The sequence below is a fragment of the Magnolia sinica genome, chromosome 3 (assembly GCF_029962835.1).
Source record: "Magnolia sinica isolate HGM2019 chromosome 3, MsV1, whole genome shotgun sequence".
Taxonomy (NCBI): Eukaryota; Viridiplantae; Streptophyta; class Magnoliopsida; order Magnoliales; family Magnoliaceae; genus Magnolia; species Magnolia sinica.
The window spans coordinates 87,937,019-87,960,287 of NC_080575.1; the positions used below are offsets into that span (position 1 = coordinate 87,937,019).

At 39.6% G+C, this 23,269-nt stretch overlaps 1 protein-coding gene across 2 annotated transcripts; it reads left to right on the plus strand.

Annotated features, from left to right (window-relative positions):
• On the plus strand, window positions 1–22,691 carry LOC131240155 (peptidyl-prolyl cis-trans isomerase FKBP16-3, chloroplastic). Of its 2 annotated transcripts, none has more exons than XM_058238227.1 (7): window positions 1–129; window positions 1,195–1,481; window positions 5,339–5,422; window positions 18,284–18,333; window positions 18,654–18,702; window positions 20,125–20,199; window positions 22,363–22,691. In XM_058238227.1, the coding sequence occupies exons 1-7, from the start codon at window positions 18–20 to the stop codon at window positions 22,480–22,482; spliced, it is 777 nt and encodes a 258-aa protein (XP_058094210.1). In that variant the 5' UTR covers window positions 1–17; the 3' UTR covers window positions 22,483–22,691. The 2 variants fall into 2 exon arrangements, with proteins under 2 accessions (XP_058094210.1, XP_058094211.1); XM_058238228.1 differs by lacking the exon at window positions 1–129 and adding an exon at window positions 150–248.
• The last annotated feature ends 578 nt before the right edge of the window (window positions 22,692–23,269 follow it).

Consider the following 23,269-nt stretch of genomic DNA (forward strand, 5'->3'; position numbering starts at 1 on the left):
TTTGCTAAAAGATAGCGATGTTTTGGTTATTTTTTACATGGATATGTCCACATAGAGCATTATCCACTTCAAACGGACGCGTCTCTTCCAAAATGGCTTCTTCTTCATCATCCCTGCTTCTTCCCTTAGGTAAGCATTGCAGGCTTAAGCTGCGCACCTACGGGCGCAGGTTAAGCATATTGCGTATCCATGCGCATTTTAACATTTATCACTTCTTGGATGTTGTTGAATTACAGAGTGGATATCATGTAAGCGAGATTTTTTTTTGAAAAAAAAAAATAATAATTTTGTTTTTTGTTTATTATTTCTCATTTCACAAAAAAGGGCTCAAATGCGAATCCAGAAATATTTTTGGGTGTTTTGGGAGATTACTGGGCATTTTCTGCTGGAATCGTTTTATTAATTTTCAATCACCCCACTGATAAATACACCCACTACAGATTTGCATTGATATCTTACTAAAAGTAGAAAAAGGGGTCTGTTCATCAGTTTGGATGTCAATGTCAATTCCCTACAAAGTTCAATAACTAACTGCTGGCAGAATTTTTGGAAAGTGCATTCTGTTGTTTTTCATGACTGTGTTTGGGTGCTCAACTGAATTGAATTGCAATAATTCTATTGAGCGAAGTGGAAGTGATGAATTTGGAGCTTGCATTTAAGACTTTTCTAGCTCCTGAATTGCAGTTAAGATTGTTTGAGGCCTCGTATTGAAACTCATGGGATTTCAATTTGAGGTTTAGTTGGCATGATGAATCGAAATGGTGCCGCCCCCAATTTGGGTCAATGCTTTTATATTGAATTGGGTAATTTGAATTCGGTTTGACGGAGCATCCAAACAGGCCATGAGGAATGTCAGCTTTCTTTATTTGTCTCAATCAATGCCTGAAAGACTCACCCATCAACTTGGAGCCAGTCGAGTTGGCTTGGTGGATATGGGCTCCTGCTTATAAACTCTGATGTTTAAAAAGTAGGCCTTGTTTCACAATCAATCAACCTGCCAATTTGAGCAATTTACTTAATAGTCATGAGACCAATTCCGTGCTCGAATTAGAGTTTTTGAACTCGATCCTGTTTCAATCTGTTGGTTGACTTTGATCGATCTAAAAGATGAATTCATCAAACTTCCTTTGAAACAATCCATCTCAATTGGATTCAACCACTGTTTTCTAACCATTTAGCATGCATTTTTTGTAGGTTCCATCTTTGTCAAAAGTACATCTCCCAACCATTGTATACTACCGGTTCATAAAAACCAAAGTCCAGTAGTGCGATGCTCAGCTTCCGAACAAGGAGCTAGAGTTGTGAGCACAACAAAGTACAATGAGGATGTCACTCTTACCAATCGACGGTCTGCAATTGGCTTAATTTTCGCAATGTGGGGTCTTGATGTAGCAATCCCATTTGATGCCAAGGGAGCTGGCTTGCCCCCAGAGGAAAAGCCAAAACTATGTGATAATGAATGTGAGAAGGAGCTTGAAAATGTATGGTGAGATTACATAACCCTACATCTTCTTTTTTCCTTGTTGATTAAAATTATTACTTGTGCAGATAGAAGATACAATAAGCATTGCTGTAGAATTTCTCACAGATAATGACCCTTGCAATGCTATATTTGCATTATTTGATTTCCATTTTCTTAGCAGTGGTCTCATACTTTCTTGTTTATGCATATGGATAGATTGTGTGATTGTCGATAATATCTATGCTCCTTCTATATTATTTTCTTCCCAATTGCCAAATCCAAGAAGACTAAGGGGTTGTTTGGATTCCTAGAAATCGCAAGGGATGTTAAGATCCTTGTTACTGAACTTTTAGAACAAAGATTTCTGGGAAGTCAGATTAATTTGTTTGTACGATAACTTGAGAGCTGCATGAAACCAGAGATTTTGCATTTGAATGTCGATCACCACCCAAATCTAACAGAAGATTGATTCTCGCATGTGTGAGTTGCGGCACACGTGTACAATATTGAAGAATAGTCCATGACTCACAATTCTTGTGTGGGATACTACTAACCATCCATTAGCAGCCTAAATATCTAGGATGTTCGTTACGTGTGAAGCATTTTTTGTTGGACTATTGGTCATTTTTTTCCGAATGTCCCCCCCTTTTTTATAATGTCCACACTGTGGCCCACTTGATGATGATCTCACAAGCCATTTGCAGCTAATTATATCTTCAAAATCATCCATTTATAGTTGGGCCCATGCCCAAAACCAGGCCCATTACATGAGCATCCTGTGAGCAGTGCCTAATGCTATTGTCGTAGGTTACTAGGTGGGTCCAAATCCTCCAATGACTTGGGGGTACGATAAGTGGATCTGGGCCTCACATCTGGCCCATGTAGACCAAGGCCTGCATGGCCCGGTGCAAGCCCAACTACCAAGCCCAAGCAAAGAGATTTTCTTCAACCTCTAGCTCCTTTCCTCACTCAAGAAAAATGTGAAGAGGGCTTGTCTCGTGCAAGAGATCACCACAAGTGGAAGTAGAGTTTTGCATAAGTATGCATCACAACCCACACTAGGGCCCAACTTACTGATTGTCAGCGAATTTGGCTTCACTCAGGCAGAAACTTCCCATCAGAAAAAGACATCCAAATGCATGAAGTCAGGAGTCTAGGTGGAATTCTAGTAATGGGACCCCAGATTCTGAGCATCCAAACGATCCGTAAATGTGTGAGGATGGCAATTTGCTTTTGGAGTTTGTTAAGGTTAACATTAACTGAGAGCTGGATAATTGGGGAAAGTTTTAGAACCATGTACATATGTTTATATATGTGTTCGAAGTATTGATATCGAGGTAAGTTTCACTGGCCAGGGATATGAAAACAATATTGATATCATTGATAATACAATCAATAACTGAAATGCGGGGAAACAATGGAGAAACATGGGGAAAAAGGTGGAATTTTTCAGTGAAACTTCAGGAGATTTCAAAATACACATATTTGCATATTTAGGAATAAAAAAAATAGCAAAAAGAATGCATATATAATAAGTTTTCATTTAATGGGGGCCTAAAGGCATGTGTCGTCGTAAAAAACTAGCCCAACCATCCCATCCATCCAATCTATCCATTGATGCAGGACAATTAACCACTTGCTCTAAAAGCTCGAACCGTTAGAGCATGGCAAATTAATCCCTTTATCTCATAGCCCAGGCCCCACATCTTATGGGTTAGGACCTCGTCCGAACCCCCCTCGTGGGCCCCAGATCACATAGGTACTACCTCACATGGGCCACCCACCCCGAGTGTGTCCCCGCATCCCACAGGCTACCCCACTCGAGCCCGGTGTGAAATGCGCATTAATTACCCCCGGTGAGGAGTCTCGAACACAAGACCTCCCCGTGGGCCCCGCCCACCCCGAGTGTATCCCTGCATCCCACAGGCGACCCCACTCAAGCCCGGTGTGAAAATGTCCCTGCATTAATCACCCCTAGTGAGGAGTCTCGAATATGAAACCTCCCGCTCTAATACCAATTTGATGCAAGACAATTAACCATATGCTCTGAAAGTTCGAACTATTAGAGCATGGCAAATTAATCCCTTTATCTCATAGCCCAGGCCCCACATCTCATGGGTTAAGACCTCGGCCGAACCCACCTCGTGGGCCCCAAATCACATGGGTACCGCCTCACACGGGCCGCCCACCCCGAGTGTGTCCCCGCATCCCACCGGCTACCCTACTCAAGCTCGGTGTAAAATGCTTATTAATCACCCCCGGTGAGGAGTTTTGAATATGAGACCTCCCCCGTGGGCCTTGCCCACCCCGAGTGTGCCCCTGCATCCCACAGGCGACCCCACTCGAGCCCGGTGTGAAAATGCCCCTGCATTATCCATCTAGTTGTCCCATCTGTCCATCTAACCTTCTATCCAAACATCCATCGATATTTACAACATATGATGTTTTGCCTAGAAATCATCGAAAACTAGAAAGGAAATGAAACATTGTGGTCTTGAATTCCCCCACGTTGCAATAACAATAATATCGCGAGATGATCGATAATATTGTCAACAATTTGAACACAGCATACAACCTTGCACCCAAAAAAAATAAATTGAAATGAACTTTTTTTAATACACGGATTTTTGGCAATATCGATACGTTAGCAATATTATCGAAATATCATCAATACACTGACGATACAAGCGACACCCGGAATTTACACAGCTGAAAATATTGGCGATATCAATACATTGGTGATACAAGCGACACCTGGAATTTACATGGTCGAAAATAGTGGTGATACATTGGCGATGCTTAGTGATACATTGCCAATACCCGGAATTTATGAGACTACCAGTGTTATTGGTATCAGTATCACCGAGCGGGAGGTACAAATAATATCGGGGATACTTCAAACAATGGTTTATATGGCCTTTGGAAAGAGCATTGCTCTCAATTAGACATTTATATAGTCTACGTTTTGGCTTTTCTCCTTCTGTATGAGCATTGTGATCTTCACTGCCCAGTATAAATCTGCACTGCTTCCATTATCAAGTAGTTGTGTTTATTTTGTTCTCACTGTACACCAACTGGAAGATATTGTCCTAGAGTTACTTGTAACAGGAAGCCCACTTTTTAGATCTTCTTTATTTTCCACTGGTACATCAAATTTGAAATAATGAACTCTCAAATGTTCGTAATTTATGTAGTTTGTGTTCCAGTCAAGGTTTAAAATCAAAACTCGACTAATGGTTGGCTGGGTACTAATTGATTGATACTGGTTGACTCGAAACTTGGCTGGGTAGTAATTGATTGAGTTTGAACCTAAATAGGTTTCATTGTCGTCATGAGTGCTATCTGACTCAAATCTCAGCTGGATACTAAACAGTCGAAGTGGAGTTTGAAATGGTTATGTTCTTATTTGAATTTTTTTAGTTTCAAGTACTTGATTGATTTTTTCAGCTTTTGTAAAATATGAGCTACCCTCCTTAATCTGACCAAATTCTTGATCAAGTCAAATCAAGCTAATGAGTTTTTGAGTAGTTGGTCAAGTTTTTAAAATCTCCTTAACAATAGGGTTACAAAATTTCTCCTTTTAACCTTTGTTACTTTTTTTAGATAATTTAACATTTGTTACTAAGTTCTGGTGATTTGTGCTAGATGGACTAGTGAAACATGGTGTTGATCTTTTAAGTTCTTATAAATTGAAGTACGTGAAATTATAGTAAAGTAATGAAGGCTTCTAGAATACCGATTAAAAAAGTGGGTTTCTAGAAATCTTGTAACCTGTACCAGTGAAGTTCATGAATATAACCTAGATTTACATTTGGACAACATTGATTGATGCCTTTTTATCGATATAACTGATTGGAGTGTTTCTTCTGAATGTAGGTACCTATGATAACTACAGAGTCCGGACTGCAGTACAAGGATATTAAAATAGGCCAAGGTCCTAGTCCGCCGGTTGGTTTTCAGGTATGGCTTTTTACCCCTTATTCAGTTGTTTATTGGTGGTAAATGCTAACCAAAATAGAAATCATGATGGGTGACCTATGGTCATGTTTCCTTGTCCTTTTGAATGAAGCCACTAGTTTCATTGGTGCTAGTTCATGTGTAATGTTCTATTATAAGCTATACACATTTTTTCACACCTCATGGTATCGTAATATGCCGATGAGTGTGGGCATGAGCTTGAATGTGTGTGCGTGCGTGTTTCCAAGCGCATGTGTTTGAGTGCCTACGCTATTATAAAAGGAATTTCTCGTTGTCCTATACAGTTGCCTTGCCTTTCTTGTACCCTTTACCACACCCAAGTGTATGTCCCTTCGCTAAAACAAATTTCACCACTTTAAATCATGCAGAAACACTCAAAAAAATTCTCCCTTTCTCATTATATGTATGTTTCTTCTTTTGAAAAATTGTTTTGTTTCCTCTTTTCTTTTTCTTTTTAACTCTTCTTCAATGCAATGAAAAAAAATAAAAATAAAGACCAATTTAGAGTATGCAAGAACTAAATTCTCACCTTTTGCAGCCTCATACTGGCTGTCGAATAGGGGACCTGCACAAAATATGATGGGTCCCGTCATTTTCACATATCTCCCATGCCTTCCACCAATGGCAAAGCAAGGACTATAATTCTCACAACTAACAATCTTTTTCCAAATATTAAAAGATCCTGTCCAATTCCACCATGCAACTATCTCTAGAAATAATTGTTGGACTAAAGTATTCCTTGATCGTGGTCTAATACTAGTAAATAGTAACTCATTAGATCATCTTATCAGTCTTCATTTTGTTGGGTATTTCAGTTACTTCCCTTTATTGTTAGAATAGATTAATGTAATCTTGGATTGGAGTATTCTTAGATTAGGTAGATTTCATGTGATTTCTTGTTATCACTCAAGATGTTCTCTTCACGCATGTATTCAGTTATTCTCAATAGAAAAAACAACAATCTTCCACCATGTAGTTTCTAAATCTATCATGTTATCAGAGCTACGGTTCTGATTTGCCATGTTCATTCTTTGATCTATGCCCGACCACCATCCTGGTCACCTCTCAATCGGACCATTTTCTATCCCGCGAGACAATCACCTGATCACCACCACCATTCCTGCGCCACTGTTTACCACCATTGCCAACCTGAATTTGTGCATTTTTGTAGCACGGGATATGGGAGAGCAGCCCATGATCGCCACTAACTTAGCAACCCTGTCAGAACCACTCTATTCTATCTTCACTATGGTTGCATCTCTATCTCCAATGCCTTGATCACCATCCGCGTTCCATCTTTGCAGCTGGACGAGCTTTGACTCATATATGTTTTCTCAGATTGACAACCCATCTGCCATTTCCAGCAACCACAAAACTGGAAAAATATCAGAAGTGGCATCTTGCACTGACTGTCGCCACCGCCACCACCTCCAATCCCCATTCGCATCTCAGGTCCTCTCCTCTTCCCTGTTTACCGCCCATTCCTCAGATCTGGCAAATTGAGTGCCACTTTCATCACCTTCGAGTATTTTTTTGGTTCCCATTGTTGTTTTCCTGTCAAGATGCAGCAACCACTAGCTAGTCCTTGCTTGATCTCGAACTATCTCGACTCCATCTAGATCTGTCTTCATTGGACCTTGTCAAAATCATACCCATCACCACCTACAAATACCACCTCTGTCACACGAAACCCATCTTCTTCGACTGCTCTGGGCCCAATCCAAGTATGTCTTTGCCACCAATCTTCCATCTTGTCATCGTAGTACCTACCACACGTCAGATCGGCAATCCATCATCATCCCCGATCCTTGATCGAAGCCCACCCGCTACAACTTGTCACCTCGCACTGCAACCACCACTATAAGCCCCAATCCATAACCCGTCACCACTCAGATGCTAACCCTACAATTGAATTGATCTACACTAGATCCACCACTTCCGTCGTCCATCACCGTCAAATTTGTATCACCAAACGACTTTGCCCTTCTTTTCTTCATCATTGCTTTAACCCTGAGCCCACCCAACCACACTGTTGTCTTCTTCATCACGGACATCCTCTTCTATATCAGATGTGGCGAGTCTGAACGCATCCCCACCCTGTCTACTCGAATCACCACTGCCACAACACTAGATTTGGAGTTTCTAGTTCCAACACCCACCATCGCTGCTTGCAAACTACCTTTGTCCTGTTAGTATTGGAAATCCTACCATCCCAATCCGCTACCATCACTGGCTATTTCCAGTTGATGCTCCATGCATCTCTTTTGAGGATGCATTTTTTCTCTGTTGTGCCAGTCTTCTTATCAGACCTATTTTTAGTTGTGTCGGCCTTCTGGTTGGACCTATTTTCTGTTGTGTCACACCTTCTAATTGGACCTATTGTTGAACCGAGTCTTTTCTAGCTGGACCTGTTTATGTATTTCTGGTGAATATTCCTTGAGATTTTATCTCTGGTACAAGGTTTAATCTCATGTTTATTCTCTACCATCCAATTTCGATTAGTTCTGATATCTAGTTGTCATTGAGCTAGATTTGTTTCTTCTTTATTATCCAATTCTGATTAGATCTAATATTTGGTTGCCATTAGTAGACTAGATACGGAAATCTGAACCGTTGTGCACTTGCACCTTGTGCTCCTGAAGCGGTTGGTAACTGCTCTTTGCAAATCTATTTCGACATGCTTGCCCATGTGGCCATGCTGATTGTATCGTCAGGTTTCCAAAATCTTCTAAGATTCTGCATGTTCATTTGGCCATGCCTGCATTGCTTGCATCTAGGGGTGTCAATGGGTCTGGCTGCCTGGCACAATCAGAGTGACCCCGCCCTTCAAGAGTGATCCCACCCTGAAGGGCCAACGCTTGAGCCACTAAACTTGTCTCGAGGGTTAGGCTAGGGCTTAAAATCTAGGCCCATTGTTTGGACAAGGCTGTGCCAGGGCCAATGATGAATAGCCCAACCTGCCCTGGCCCGTTTCCCTAGCGTTTATTAAATAGTACATAGGTATTAGTAACATAGACTATAGAGTTTGTATACTAGTGTATATAGAAACATGAAGAACTTTGATACGCAAGTGGAGTGTGATGGATGATACACTGACACTTGTGAATTGCCAAATTGTGAATCCCACTTTAGATGGTGAACGGTATATTGATACACTTACTTTAGTCGATAATTAAGTGGGGCATATTCTTGGTTGATGAATGATCTTATTCAACACAGCTATGCTATTGAAAAACTTTGGTTCTCTAGAAGAGCATGAAAGTTCATAAACATGCACTCACTAATTATACACATAGCATACATGTAACTTATCTTTGACTTACAAGGCCGGCATTAGCCCTAACCCGACCCTCTAGCATGAGGGCCGGCCCGTTAGGGCTCCAAGGCTGGGCCAAGGCCAACCTCGGCCTGGCCCATTGCCGCCCCTACCTGCATTTGAACCATTACCGATGTCATTGCTTCTACTTCACTGCTTTGGAAGTTTTATTTTGTTTGAATAAAACCGTGAATGCCTTCAAACTCTACTTCCTGTGTACTACCTTCAGTTTGAGGGGGGTGTTAGAGTAGATTTGTGTAATCCTAGACTGGGGTAATCTTAGATTAGGTAGATTTTGTTGGAACTAGACCAGTGGGGCCCACTGGTGAGCAATCACTAGTGGGTACGTCCCATGCTTCTTCCGGCCTTTTCCTTTTCTGTTATATTTCAAATTCAACTTTGAATTTGATTTATGATAGGAGATAGGGATAAGATCGGATGATATGGTCTCATCCAAACTCTCATGTCTTCATATAAAATGGATGAGACTCTCTCTCGTTAAAATCATCATACACGAAATACCGAGAGTATACGGAGAAAGATATAGTGTGCATAGTAGTCTGTCCATTTTGGGTTGTCCTTGGGACGATCTAATCCATAGATCGCAATCCGGGGCCACTTATACCGTAGGATCAGAGGTGTGAATAGATACATCTGCTCCAGTAGTAAATAGGCGGGCCGTTGAAGCATCAATCTTCTGCTTTGTAAGGGTTCCAAAATTCGTGTAGATCGTCAGATCTTGAGGGCTCACCTTCCACGCTTCCCTACAGTGGTATCAGAGCATTCAACAGCGGATCTCCGATTATATTCATCTAAAAAGGTTAGTGGCCCATCCTTTCTTTTTGGATTGGAATCCATGACCTGTCAATAATCTTGATTCCATACATGAAAAGTCATGAGTACGGTGGATTAAATTATGATTTTGTATACACATATGCCATGTGCATGCAAGCCCGATTATGATGGACCAAGATGATCATGTAGATCTTTATGATTCCATACACCTTAATGTACACCATCTTATTGGTTTATGGAATGGTCCACATACTGTACCCCATGCGTGTACATCATATCCACCAATAGTTGTTGTATAGAAATACATGCGTGTACATCTCACAAAGTATACAACAATAGTTGTTGTATTAAACACAACACTTAAACATAGCTGTTAGTGACGTATCTCACCGTACTTGAATTGAAATATCACGCACTCAGAAATATAGCTACTGTACACGTGTACATGTGTTGGCTGATGTACCCATGTTGACTGATGTGCACGTATACATGTGTTGGCTGATGTGCAACATACAAGATACCAGCGATAGAAACGGATGAGGTATGAACAAGAGTTGTTGTTCATACCTTGGATTATTCATGCATTATGTGGCCCACTACATGAACTGTTTGGATTGCCGAACCGTGATATCAAAAACCATTTTTCCACAAACACGCCACAGCAGGTGTTTTGGAAATTTTGGATTCAAAGTATCATTCCCTGTTTTCCGCCAACACGCCACAGCCTATTCTGGTTGTCCGTGGAAAGATGCCATGCAATTTGGGTTGGATAGGTGGGGTCCACTTATGATGCCTTCTCAAGATCTGCTCCATTCATTATTTTCTCTGTATTATGTCATGATATGGGATTAAAAATGAGGCAGATCCACTAATCTGGTAGACCACACCACAGTAAAAAGTGTTCAACGCCCATTCGCATAAGCCATCTGATTGCCGCAACACCTTATTTTCAGACCATAAATCATAACTGGCTGGACCCACCTGATCAATGGTCTTTTTCTCCAACCCAAATGCCACATTGGCAGATGTGGCATGCGAGGACCACCAGACCAATATACAACAGGGGTGGACCACCATGTTATATATGTGAAATCAACTCAGTACAGTCATCAGATAATGGCTTTAGGATGTAAGGTTGACGATGCAATCTGATGGACCAAGTAGATTTTATACATATAAAAAGTGGACCCCACAGACTTGGTTATTGCAGAGGATTCTAGTCCGCCGACATTTAAATTGGTTGAGTACCACATCTTTGTCAGATGGTCGATACTCATGTACCCACCACAAGATCAAAGATCAACGACTGTTAATAGTCGTGAATTAGCATTAGTTTCTCACCTTGAGAATGTAGTCTTCCTTGAATGGTTCCATACTAGATGGATGGACCCGATCGACACATAACTTAAAAGACCTTTTTGAGTGGGACCCACAGGATGCAAAAACCAACATCTTAGTGGGTGACGTCACTTCACTACGGAGTCTTGCAAACTCCACCTATCAGTAGCTAATATAGTGTACATTGGCTAATATGTGTATGGTCAATAGCTAGCTGTTTTAGCTGACGTACAAAACTCTATCTAGCTGTTGTATAGCTGACATACACATCTATATCTAGCTATTGTATAGGTGACGTACATATCTATCTTGCAAACTGTTTGCATTCTCACACTAACTATAGCTGTTGTATTCACGTGGGTTTGATCACAATGTACGTGTTATATCCAAACCGTCCATCCATCTGGCGAAAGATATAATTATCAAGTAGGCCACATGGATGGACGGCATGGATAAAACACATACATTTGAGGTAGGCCCAAAAGAGTTTACTCAGTAGGCAATACAATTTACATGTAGCCTGTGGCAACGTGGCACATGTATATGAGATATATTCCACTCATAAGATACAACTCTTTATTGATGTTGCACTAAAAAAAAGCGGCCCACAAGATCCACCTTGCATTGGCCACAGCTTGAGAGTTACACAGATCTGGCAATCCATGCCAACTGAAGAGTGGCGTGGCCTTCGAACCGATGGTGGAAAACAACCATCTGAGTGGATTTCTCTTGTAACTTAGGCAAGAACGGACAAGTGAAGTCCTCTATGCATTGGATGCATATATGCTTGTGACATGATGGGCCCTAGGATTGGCATACTGCTCATATACATGTATATATACATACGTGTGGTTATGTATATTTCCTGTATTTCTTCATTATGACATGTACATATATATGCATATGAATGTTGTTTCCTTTAAAACATTTTCTTCACTGTTGATCAAGAGATCATTAGTGATCGAAATGATCATCTACCATGATGATCAATGTTGATGAAAGGATCCATCATCAACAATGATCATTGATGGTGATGATCGGATCCATCTCTAATGGACATGATCACTAGTGAAGATTGAACTCTCTTCACATTTAAGCACTTTCTATTTTTTTTATGATAATGTTTATATATGTGTGATATTATTCAACTTGATGTATTTAGATCTAAGCCCTCCTTAATTTTTCATTAGAAAATATAGAAAAACTTAGTGCTTAGATACTCCCTATACACATAAAAATAGGTTGTGCATAACCTGAGTGGGAGTTTATTCTCCTCCACCAAATGATGCATGCAACCAAGTAATGAAAGGTTGTAAGTTATACAATTATAATTTTATAAAAGCATCAATCTCATCTTAAATAGAGAACTTGATTGTTCTACACCGCCCATTTGGGTATGTGGACTTTCAGATCTCGTTAAGATGTGTTGACTACTTTTATACTCTGAAAATTTGTATAACACGTAGAAATGCTGATGATTAGAGTCAACACATTAGATCATAGCTAAGTAGTGATACTTATGCAACGTAGAGGTAGCCACCAAAGCATTAATCGCTGAACAGCTGAAAAGACAACATTTCGACGGTAACAACTACGAAGACTGATGCCGCGCTGTGCGATACCTTTTGAACGAGGACGGCATATCGCACACACTTGATGAAGTTCAAGATGAACCCATATTGGCTAAAAATAGGAATTTGCAAGAACATAGGGTTGCGATGACTCGCTACAATAAGTGGCAAAAACATAATCGCTCATCTCGTAATATCCTTCTTAGCACTATGCACAAAGAACTCATACCTACGTATGAAGTGCATGAAACCGCTAAGGGAATCTGGGAAGCACTGACAAATATGCCTATGCGCAAAAGTCAAATGCGAAAGTTCGAGCAATGGAATTAGAATTCCAGGAGTATATGATGCCAGTCGGCTGCCCCATTAAAGATCATATCCGTAAGATGAAGCAAATGATAGGTGCCCTTAGGAATGTTGGGTGTAAATTGACCGAAAATCAAAAGATTATAACCATGCACCGTTCCTTGCCTGATTCTTGAGCCCAAATCAAAAGAATTCTGAACCATATTGATTCTATCACTACGTTTAGAGACTTTTGTGGCCACTTGGTACGTAAGGTTGAAATGAATGCAATTAAGCCAGGTTCGGCCAAGGCCTTTGTAGCAGAGAACCATAAGCGAAAAGCTAACAAAAAATGGTTCAAAGCTCGTAAGAAGGTGAAAAAGAATAACCAAGACAGAAGACCACAGCACCTCATCCAAATCTCAAGAAGGGGAATGAAAAGAAGAAGCAGAAGAAGACAAATATAGTCTGCTTTGTCTGTGGAAATTTCGACCGTTATGCTCGGCAGTGTGCCCATAAAAAGACGGTAACTTCTCAATCACTAGATACTTTGTATGTAAGCGTTTGTTCTAAAATCCTTCCATTGATACTATATCTAACGAGTGGATTTTGGATTTAAGCGCAACAAAGCACGTGACATGGAGTCGTCGAGGACTCGAGGAATTCTGGCCTGTAGCCAAGGGAAGTTACAAGGTGTACATGGGCAATAACGTTGTTGAAGACGTACTAGGGATTGGCGTTTTTCATCTCCGTACACGCATAAGGCGAACAATAATCCTCCGTGATACTCTTTATGCACCGGGGATGCGTCGGAATTTAATTTCTGTTTCTAGGTTATTATTTGATGGTTTTGATATTCGATTTTCCGGGACGAGTTTCTTTGAGACTGAATAACCTCATCTTTGTATGGGAAAATTTAATTTCAGATTTATTTATTCTGGACGTAGATTATGATACTGTCCCTCTTGCTTTATCTGCTATGTCGAATAAATCTGTAATATCTGAATCTTAAAAATGGCACGCGAGGTTAGGTCATATAGGAAAGGATCGTATGACAAGACTAGTACGTTCTGGTCTGTTAGACTCCTTATCTAAAGTTGATTTGTCATTTTGTGAACATTGTGTGTCCGGGAAGACTTCGAAGAAACCATTTCTCAAAGCGGCTAGGTCCAAGGGCACACTAGAGGTAATCCATTTAGATATCTGTGGACCCTTTAATGTACATGCCAGAAACGGATGTCAATATTTTGTCACTTTCATTGACAATTACTCGCGTTATGGATATGTATATCTCATCTCATACAAATTTGAGGCTTTTGATTGTTTTCTTAAATATAAAGCTGAGGTGGAAAATCAGCTTGAGAAAAAGATTAAAATCCTTCGATCTGATAGAGGTGGCGAGTATACATCTGAAACGTTTAAATCATATTATGAAAACGTTGGTATTGTTCGGCAGTACACAATGGCTTACACTCCACAACAAAATGGTGTTGTAGAGAGAAGGAGAATAGGACACTATTGAACATGGTTAGATCGATGATAGCACAAGCCAATCTCTCTACCACTTTCTGGGGAGACGCACTGTTAACAGCCGTCTACGTCCTTAATAGAGTCTCATCTAAATCCATTCCTAAGACCCCATATGAGATGTGGTCTGAGAGGATTCCTTCTCTAGCCAACCTACGCCCTTGGGGATCTTTGGGATATGTTTTGCAACCTACTCCGCATAGAGGTAAACTTGATAGTAAAACTATTGAATGCGTGTTCATAAGGTACCCTATGCATTCAAAACGATACATTCTAGTTTATGAGGACCATGGACGATGGATTGAGATAGAATCCCAGGACGTGACCTTCGTTAAAGATAGATACCCAAGCCGAATGAAGCAAAAGGTTCCAATACAACTTTTTGAAATACCCGATGTATCTCAGGAGAGTGGGAGTTCTTCTTCTCAAGATGATGATGCTCTTATAATTCGTCAGGACAGTGGGAGGACATCTCAGCAAGCTCCTGAGTTACGTCGAAGCGAAAGAGGATTGATTCCCCAAAGATATTGAGGGGCAAACATTCTCTTGCGTCGCAGTTGATGATGATAAACCTAATTTGTATCAAGATGCATTATTATCTTCTAACTCAGCCGATTGGGTGAATGCTATGGACGAAGAGATCTCTTCCATGGAAAAGAATAAAGTCTGGGAACTTGTTGATCTGCCTTTCAATCGCAAAGCGATAGGTAACAAATGGGTACTAAAGATCAAAAGAAAGACAAATGGTACAGTGGACAAGTATAAAGCACGATTAGTTGCTAAAGGTTTTACATAAAAAGAAGGCATTGATTACGAGGAGACCTTTTCACCTGTTGCAAAGTTCTCCTCAATTCACTTGATCTTGTCTATTGTCGCAAGTTTAAACTTAGAGTTATATCAGATAGATGTAAAGACCGCATTCTTAAATGGTGACTTAGATGAAGAAATATACATGCAACAGCTCATGGGTTATGTGGACAAACAATATCCAAAGAAAGTCTGCAAATTGTTGAAATCTATCTATAGGCTGAAGCAATCTTCAAGACAGTGGTACATGAGGTTCCACTTGGCCATCACCACTTTTGAATTCATAATGAGTGAAGAAGATCATTGTGTATACCTGAAATGGTCTGGAAGAACTTTTCTGATATTATCTCTATATGTAGATGATATCCTGTTAGCTGGTAATGATATGCAATTGTTGATATTGACTAAAGATTAACTATTCTCAAACTTTGAGATGAAAGACCTCGGTGAAGCCAACTTTATTCTTGGGGTAAAAATCATCAGGGATCACCCTAAGAAATTTTTAGGCTTGTCTCAAGTAACCTATATACAAAAGATCTTAGAGCGGTTCAGGATGGAAAATTCAAAAGCTGTTGAAACCCCTATGGATAAAGCTACCAAGCTAGATAGGAAAATCGTGTCCCCAGATTGAAGCCGAGAAATTGGCTATGTCCTCAGTACCTTATACAAGCGCAGTAGGGAGCTTAATGTATGCTATGCTTTGCACCAGATCGGATATTAGCTATGCAGTTGGCATAGTCAGCCGTTATCAGAGTAACCCAGGACAATCTCATTGGCAAGCCGTCAAACATATATTCCGTTATCTCAGAGGAATAAAAGACCTAATGTTGTGTTATGAAGGCACAAGCCTCGAGCTCAAAGGATATTCTGATGCTGCTTGGGGTAATGACACCGACGAGGGAAAGTCTACTTCAGGGTATGTATTCTTACTCGGAGGAGGAGCTATCTCATGGTTGAGTAAGAAACAGACATCCACAGCTCTTTCATCTATGGAGGCCGAGTACATTGAATGTTGTGCTACAGTTCAGGAGTGTGTATGGGTTCGCAGATTTCTATTGGGTCTAGGTGTTGTACCGAGTGTTCGTCAGCCTATATCGCTGAAGATAGACAATACTTCTGCCATTGACTTGGCAAAGGACCCTAAACACCACCAGAAGTCTAAGCACATTAAGATCAAGTATCATTACGTCCGTGATCAAGTGAGATATAAGAAGGTCGCCCTCAGCTACATTCCTACTAAGGAGATGATGGCCGATCCCATGACGAAACCTATAACTAGAGATCTATTTCAGGTTTACGTTAGGCGGATGGGATAAAGGAAAGTTTGACAGATGTTCTTGTTTTGTAATACATTCGATCTTTCATTAATGAATAATATATTCCATTTATTCAGTATTGAACACTAATATAAACTAGGTAAGTAGATCATCAGCATCTACCTTGAGATCATGTAGGATTTCTATATATGTCGGCAGGCCGGTCACCCACTTGGACGGGTTGACTAACCTTGAATGTACAAGAGAGGTACATTTGGGGCCATGTTTATACATTGTGGTATGAACTTCTTTTTATTTTGAATAATAAAGGATGAGAATATGAGTGAGTTGTATCCGCCTACAATCTTATAAAGATTGAAGATGAGACTGATAAAGTCGAATAACATAATCACACCATCCCGTTAACATGCAATCAATGTCATGGCCTGAATGTAAAGCCAGGTTATGAGGTTATGAGATGAGTCGTACCTCATGTACAATGACCTGCGTATTGTAGACCCAACATTCACCTAGTATTGTCTACTTTACGATGTGGATTGTAGCCAAATGCTGGGACCTTTTACCTACAGATTGCTTTGATTCGATCCAATCATTGTAATGTGCGAGTAGCCAGTCCCGTAGGTGACTCTTTATGTCCTTAACTACCCTCCTCTTGTGTATATGAGGATGAAATTGAGTGTCGCTACTTTAATATACTATGACGAAAGGTTCTTGATTGGCCAGACTCAGTTACGCCAGGAAAGCGGCTTGATTAATTCCAAATTACACATCTGCATGGGGAAGATCCCGTGACAGCTACACCAAGTTTCTAGAATTATAAATACCCACTTGAAGACTTATCCGCCGGCAGTATCGAGTTGTTTTTATTAGACTTTTACAAACAGTATTTTTCTTAAAAAGCACACACACGTGTGTGTGTGTGTGTGTGTATAAGTATTGCTTTAAATCAGTTTCAGTTGAAGTTTGTGAAAAATCAAGTTTTCAGAATAACTCGATAAGTTGGATAAGTGCATATGTTGGCCGAGTACTCCAGATCGGGAGTTAGCTCCATCCGGTGTGGTCATGCGGACTAGGACAGGCATTGCAAAGCTTGGGTTATTGAGTACTAGTTAGGTGGTCACTTAGTACTTAAGCACCTGTGAGAAGATTATGGTGATCCAGCTGGTTCCACGCCTCTGATTCTTTTGATCGCGATGTTTAGTCTTTGATTGCTATTAGGCGAGTTAAATGGACAAATTTTTGTGCCTATCCCACAATGTGATTGTGTGGGAGATGTTGGAACTAAACCAGTGGGGCCCACTGCTGAGCAATCACTAGTGGGTACGTCCCATGCTTCTTCTGGCCTTTTCCTTTTCTGTTATATTTCAAATTCAACTTTGAATTTGATTTATGATAGGAGATAGGGATAAGATCGGATAATATGGTCTCATCTAAACTCTCATGTCTTCCTATAAAATGGATGAGACTCTCTCTCGTTAAAATCATCATATACGAAATACCGAGAGTATATGGAGAGAGATATAGTGTGCATAGTAGTCTGTCCATTTTGGGTTGTCCTTGGGACGATCTAATCCATAGATCGCAATCCGGGGCCACTTATACCGTAGGATCAGAGGTGTGAATAGATCCATCTGCTCCAGTAGTAGATAGGCGGACCGTTGGAGCGTCAATCTTCTGCTTTGTAACGGTTCCAAAATTCGTGTAGACCGTCAGATCTTGAGGGCTCACCTTCCGCTCTTCCCTACAGATTTCTTATTATTTCTTGTTATCTTTCAAGATGTTCTCCTCGTGTATATGTTCAGCTTATTCTCAATAGAAAACAAAACAATCTTCCATCATGTAGTTTCTAAATCTGTCACTATATTGTTTGTGGTATTGTTTTACATTTGTTTGATTCATGTTGATACTGATGTCTTCCTCATTTTAGGTGGCTGCAAATTATGTTGCCATGGTACCATCAGGACAAGTATTTGATAGGTATTAACATGACCAACTGGTAGTTTCAACTTTCAACTATATCTTCAGTTTATTTAATATCTAAGAATAGGTTTTATCTTATATACAATGGCAGTAGCTCTGGATAACTTCTCCCTGGGGGAACCCCAAACCTTGAGATTTGAAAGGACATTAGAAGGGATTTCCAACATACTTTAGGGGTATTTAGGGCATGTTAAAGTTGTCAAGTGATGAGTTTGGAAACGCTAATGGTTGCAAAATACTCAAAATAGCTTAAAATGTGTGTGGGTTGGTAATATTGCTTTATGCTCATGATTAGTTCTTTTCATTTTGGATTCCAGTTCTTTGGAGAAAGGCCAGCCCTATATATTTCGAGTTGGTTCAGGTCAGGTAAGCTATGGAGGTGACTCGGACTTGGTTTTTGTAATTTTTTGAGAATTGGCCTCTCAATACCTGAGTTTGACTGATTCACAATTGAAGAACTTGGACATTTTGAGAAATTGGAACAATTCGAACCATGTTATTATAATGTTGGAGACAGATTCAGAACTTGGCCCAGCCTAAAGAAATCCACTCAGCCAAGTTCCGATTCAAACTTGAACATGGGTTCTTTGAGTTTGAAAGATTTCTTGACTTATCCATCTCTCTTGCTTAGCTCATTGGTTGGGAAAGATTTGTTGCTAGAACTCAATCATAGGGGTTTCACCTTAAAACAAAGAGTAGATAGACTTTCAGCTTTGGCAAATTTGAGGCCCTTCACAGCCTTCACAGAGAACAATAGACTCTTAGCTTTGTAAAGCTTCAACTGTTATCACATTCTTGTAAACTAAATTAGCAATAACAACCGACATAATATATGACTTAAAGCTATTCAACAAGAACACACATCTTCCATGATGGCACATATCCACATGTCTGTAATGACTAATGACAAAAGTTTGATATTGTACTTCATTTTGAAATTCAGGGCCTATTTGGGAGCAGGGAAAATAAAAGGAGAGAGTAGAAGTTATTTTCCAATAAAGCATTTGGATAGAAAATAAATAAAAACAGTAGGGCTGGGAAAAAAATTGGACTCTTGCTATGAAACACATTCTTGGAAAATGTTTTCCACCAAAAAGTGAACTCCCAATCAGGGGAAAACATCATTTTCTTGGAAAGTATTGGAAAATAATTTTTGCCTAAATACGTTCCAGCTCCCAAACAGGCCCTAAAGAATTTCATTTTCAATCAAAGAAAACCCCAGTTTATATTTTCCTTTCATGGTTATTCAAAGTGTTGTTTAATTTATTATTTAGTATCTTTGATATATTTGTAGTTGTCTGGATTCATATTATATATTTGGAATTCATACATATATGAGCTTATATTTATGACAATATATCTTTCATCATTACCAACTCACCATGTGTGTTGGTGTGTTATGTTTTCCCTGGTTGCCTGAATGGGACCTTGTGTTTATGGCTTTATGATTAAGTTACATAGCCTTGAGCCTTCATGGAAATGCATGTTTCCCCAAATCATGAGTTTCTTGATGGTAGGCTGGAAATCTCCCAGATTGAAACAATATCAGCACTTTTGAAAATCTCAAAGAAACCTAAGGGTTGGGGTCATTGATTTGGAAATCTCGAAGATATCCCCGATCCATGGTGAGTCTAATCAAATCAGCACTTTTGGATCATAACCCATGGGCTCCACATGCATGAAATCCAACTTGTCAGCAAACTTTGCATTTGGTTATGAGCAGGGCCATATAGATCCTCTCAATATAAAGATCCTTAATAGAAATGTGTTTCTTTGTGACTAGAATAGGTGATCAAGGGACTTGACGAAGGGATTTTGAGTATGAAAATCGGGGGAAAGCGTCGGATATACATTCCAGGCTCTGTAAGTGTTCTAACGTAATAAGCAACACACAAGGAATATTGCATATTTGCAAATTCCATTCTTATACTCTTTCGTTCATAATTCATGTTCCATTGATATTAAAACTAATTTAGTTGACTGTTAATCCTCTTAGCAATTTCTGCAGTGGACACACCTTGGCACAACTATGAAGAAACATCATCATCATCATCATCATCATCATCTAAGACTTATCGCAATTAATTGGGTAGCTACATGCATCCTGTTCCACCATTCCACTCTATCAAGGGCCATTACTTCAGGTAGACCATAGGTCTTTAGGTCTTTTCTCACTACCTCCAAACACATCCTCCTCTCGGGCCCTTTTAGAGCCTTAAACTTGTGCCAAGTCACTCCTAACCAGTGCGCTTCTCGGTCTCTATTGCACATTACCATCTAAGTCTACTTTCCATCTTCTTATTACCTATTGTTGGTATTCCAAGTTCTCTCAAATGCATTCATGTCTAATTCTATCCTTCCTCAGCCTGCCACTCATCCATCTCAACGTCCTCATTTCCTCACAGTTTTCCTTCTTTTTTTTAACTATGAGGAACAATCCTTCGCTCTCTCTCTTCTTTTTTTTTCCTAGTATTTTTTGTTTTAAGTATATATTTTAAATCTTATGCTTCCATGAAGTATTTTACGTGTTACTATTCAAATGAAATTTTATACATATTGATGGCTACAAAGATCCCCACCTTCGTGGGACGTTAGCTATGTCTGTAAAGTTTTTAAATGACACATGGTGCAGGCAATCATAGATCCGGACTGTATGTTACTTACACCACTGTTAGGAATCCATGATGCAAAAAAAAAAAAAAAAAAACCGCCAATTAGACAATCCAAACCATCTATCAATATCATGAAAAATAGACAGATTGAACAAGGGGAAAAAAAAAACAAGTTAAAAAAAGGGTCTAATCATCAGCTTGAAGCATCCATCCAATAGCCCCACCTTGTATTGCTTATGATTATAAAGAAGCACTTTGATAAGATGATGCTAACTATCTGATCTATGGCTCATTTTAAAAAAATGGGTAGCTATAACAATCACAAACATTTGAGGATTACCAGCATCCAGTTGGTGTGATCTTTTGGCATCATGGCCTGCCAATAGTGTTATGGACAAATGGACGGTCCAGATCAATGATTAGGTGCCCAATTTGTCATGTAAAAAGCTCTCGAAACATTGCTAACATCCCTAAAGGTGGTGGAAGTTAGTTTTTCCCATATTTGCCCAGATATATAAATACTAGGACATGTTTCTATATTATCATGTGATTTTAAGGATGTGTAAGCTGTCAGGTTTTCAACAGTTGTATGCATGTCTGACAAATGCATTGTCCTGAGATTTTTCACTTGCCTAGCATGGCTATTTACCTTATCAATACAAACAACTAAAAATTGTGTAATTCATTGTTGCCTGGTAGAAAGGAAGAAAATGTATCAGCTCATTATAGCCTTTTTTTGTTTTTTTTCTTTCTTTCTTTCAGAATGGCATTAGGCATCTTATCGCATAATGGTCCCATTTTTACTATTACATAATAGCCATTTCATAACCTCTTTTTAATACCATGATTATATGCATTTTCACGATGATCATGATCATCATCACATAAGCCTTATCCCAACTGATGAGTCCAGCTATACGAATTCAATTGTGTCATTCCACTTTATCAAGGATCACCGTCAAACTGTAAGTCATCAAATTTTATCAATAATATTAATATGCATTATTTTAAGAATTTTTTTTTTATGTGGCCAACAATCTTTTACCTTTACAATTGACTATTGCTGCATTTGGATGCATAAGTTCTCGATGATCATTTAAAAAATACAGAAAAAATCAATATTGCAACTACCTCCCTTACTATTCATATGAATGAAATAGGCTCCAAATTGCAATTATGTTGCTTTCTTCTAAGACGTGAAAGGAAGACAACCGCAATTTGAGGCTGCTTCCTCTTTTAAAAAAGAAAAAAGAAAGAATGAAATAATGAAAAAAGAAAAAGAACATTCCATTACAATCTGTTCCATATTGTTGAACGGGGAACATTCACAATTAAGTTTATCCAAACACACCCAATTCCATCATATCAATGTTATGTTGTAAGTCATAACCTCTTTTTTTATTTTTTTGGATAGTTGGCATTTCCGAAAGGTCTCAATTCAGCACCAGGAAGGCCTAGAGTGGCTCCAAACAGTCCAGTGATTTTTGATGTGAGCTTGGAATACATACCAGGCCTTGAATCGGACGAGGAGTAAGAAATCTAATTTTCCTCAGATTTTATTTACTTTCCGGGGATGGGTCCCCCATTATTCTTTTCTTCTTTTATTGTATGATACCAATCTCTATTCATTGATGGACTTGAATTTGGAAGGTGAGGAGCTTTGCATGGTTTCCACACCCATGTTGTTGTATCAAGTAAACAGTGATTTGGAAGTCGGAATTTTTCTTGATCTGGGTACTGACATGAGTTTGAAAAAGAGAACTGATTTGATCTCTCTCCAACCTGCCACTCGTGTAGAACATCCAACTGTGAACATGGTATGCCCCACCCTTCTTGCTGATCTGCGCTCTAGGTGGGCCACACCAATATGTCAAATCAGATCATCGTCTGTCTATTGATTCCAACAGTTTGGCACATCTGATGAGTAGACTGTCCTGATTTTTGTGCCAGGTGAACTTCATGATGGGTCCTACCATTTTCACGTTGACAGGAAAGATGGTATGGCGCCACAAGGGCAATGATTTATCCTGAAGGTGATCCATTCTCTACTGAAAAAGTGTAGTTTAAGAAATGATATTCTAAAAGACTAATATATTAAACAGAGGAATTTTATGATCCTCAACTCAAGGAAATGCATGGTATTTGATGGGTCCCATGCACTAGGAAATTTTCCGGAGTGGAAGATCTTATCCAGCTAATCATTGGCCGTTTCTTAAGCTGAATGTGGACGGTTAGTGTATTTCCATTGTTAAGGAAAATAAATAATCAAGGAAATTTCCGGGCATAGTTGATCCATGGCAGGGCCCATCAATTGGACAATC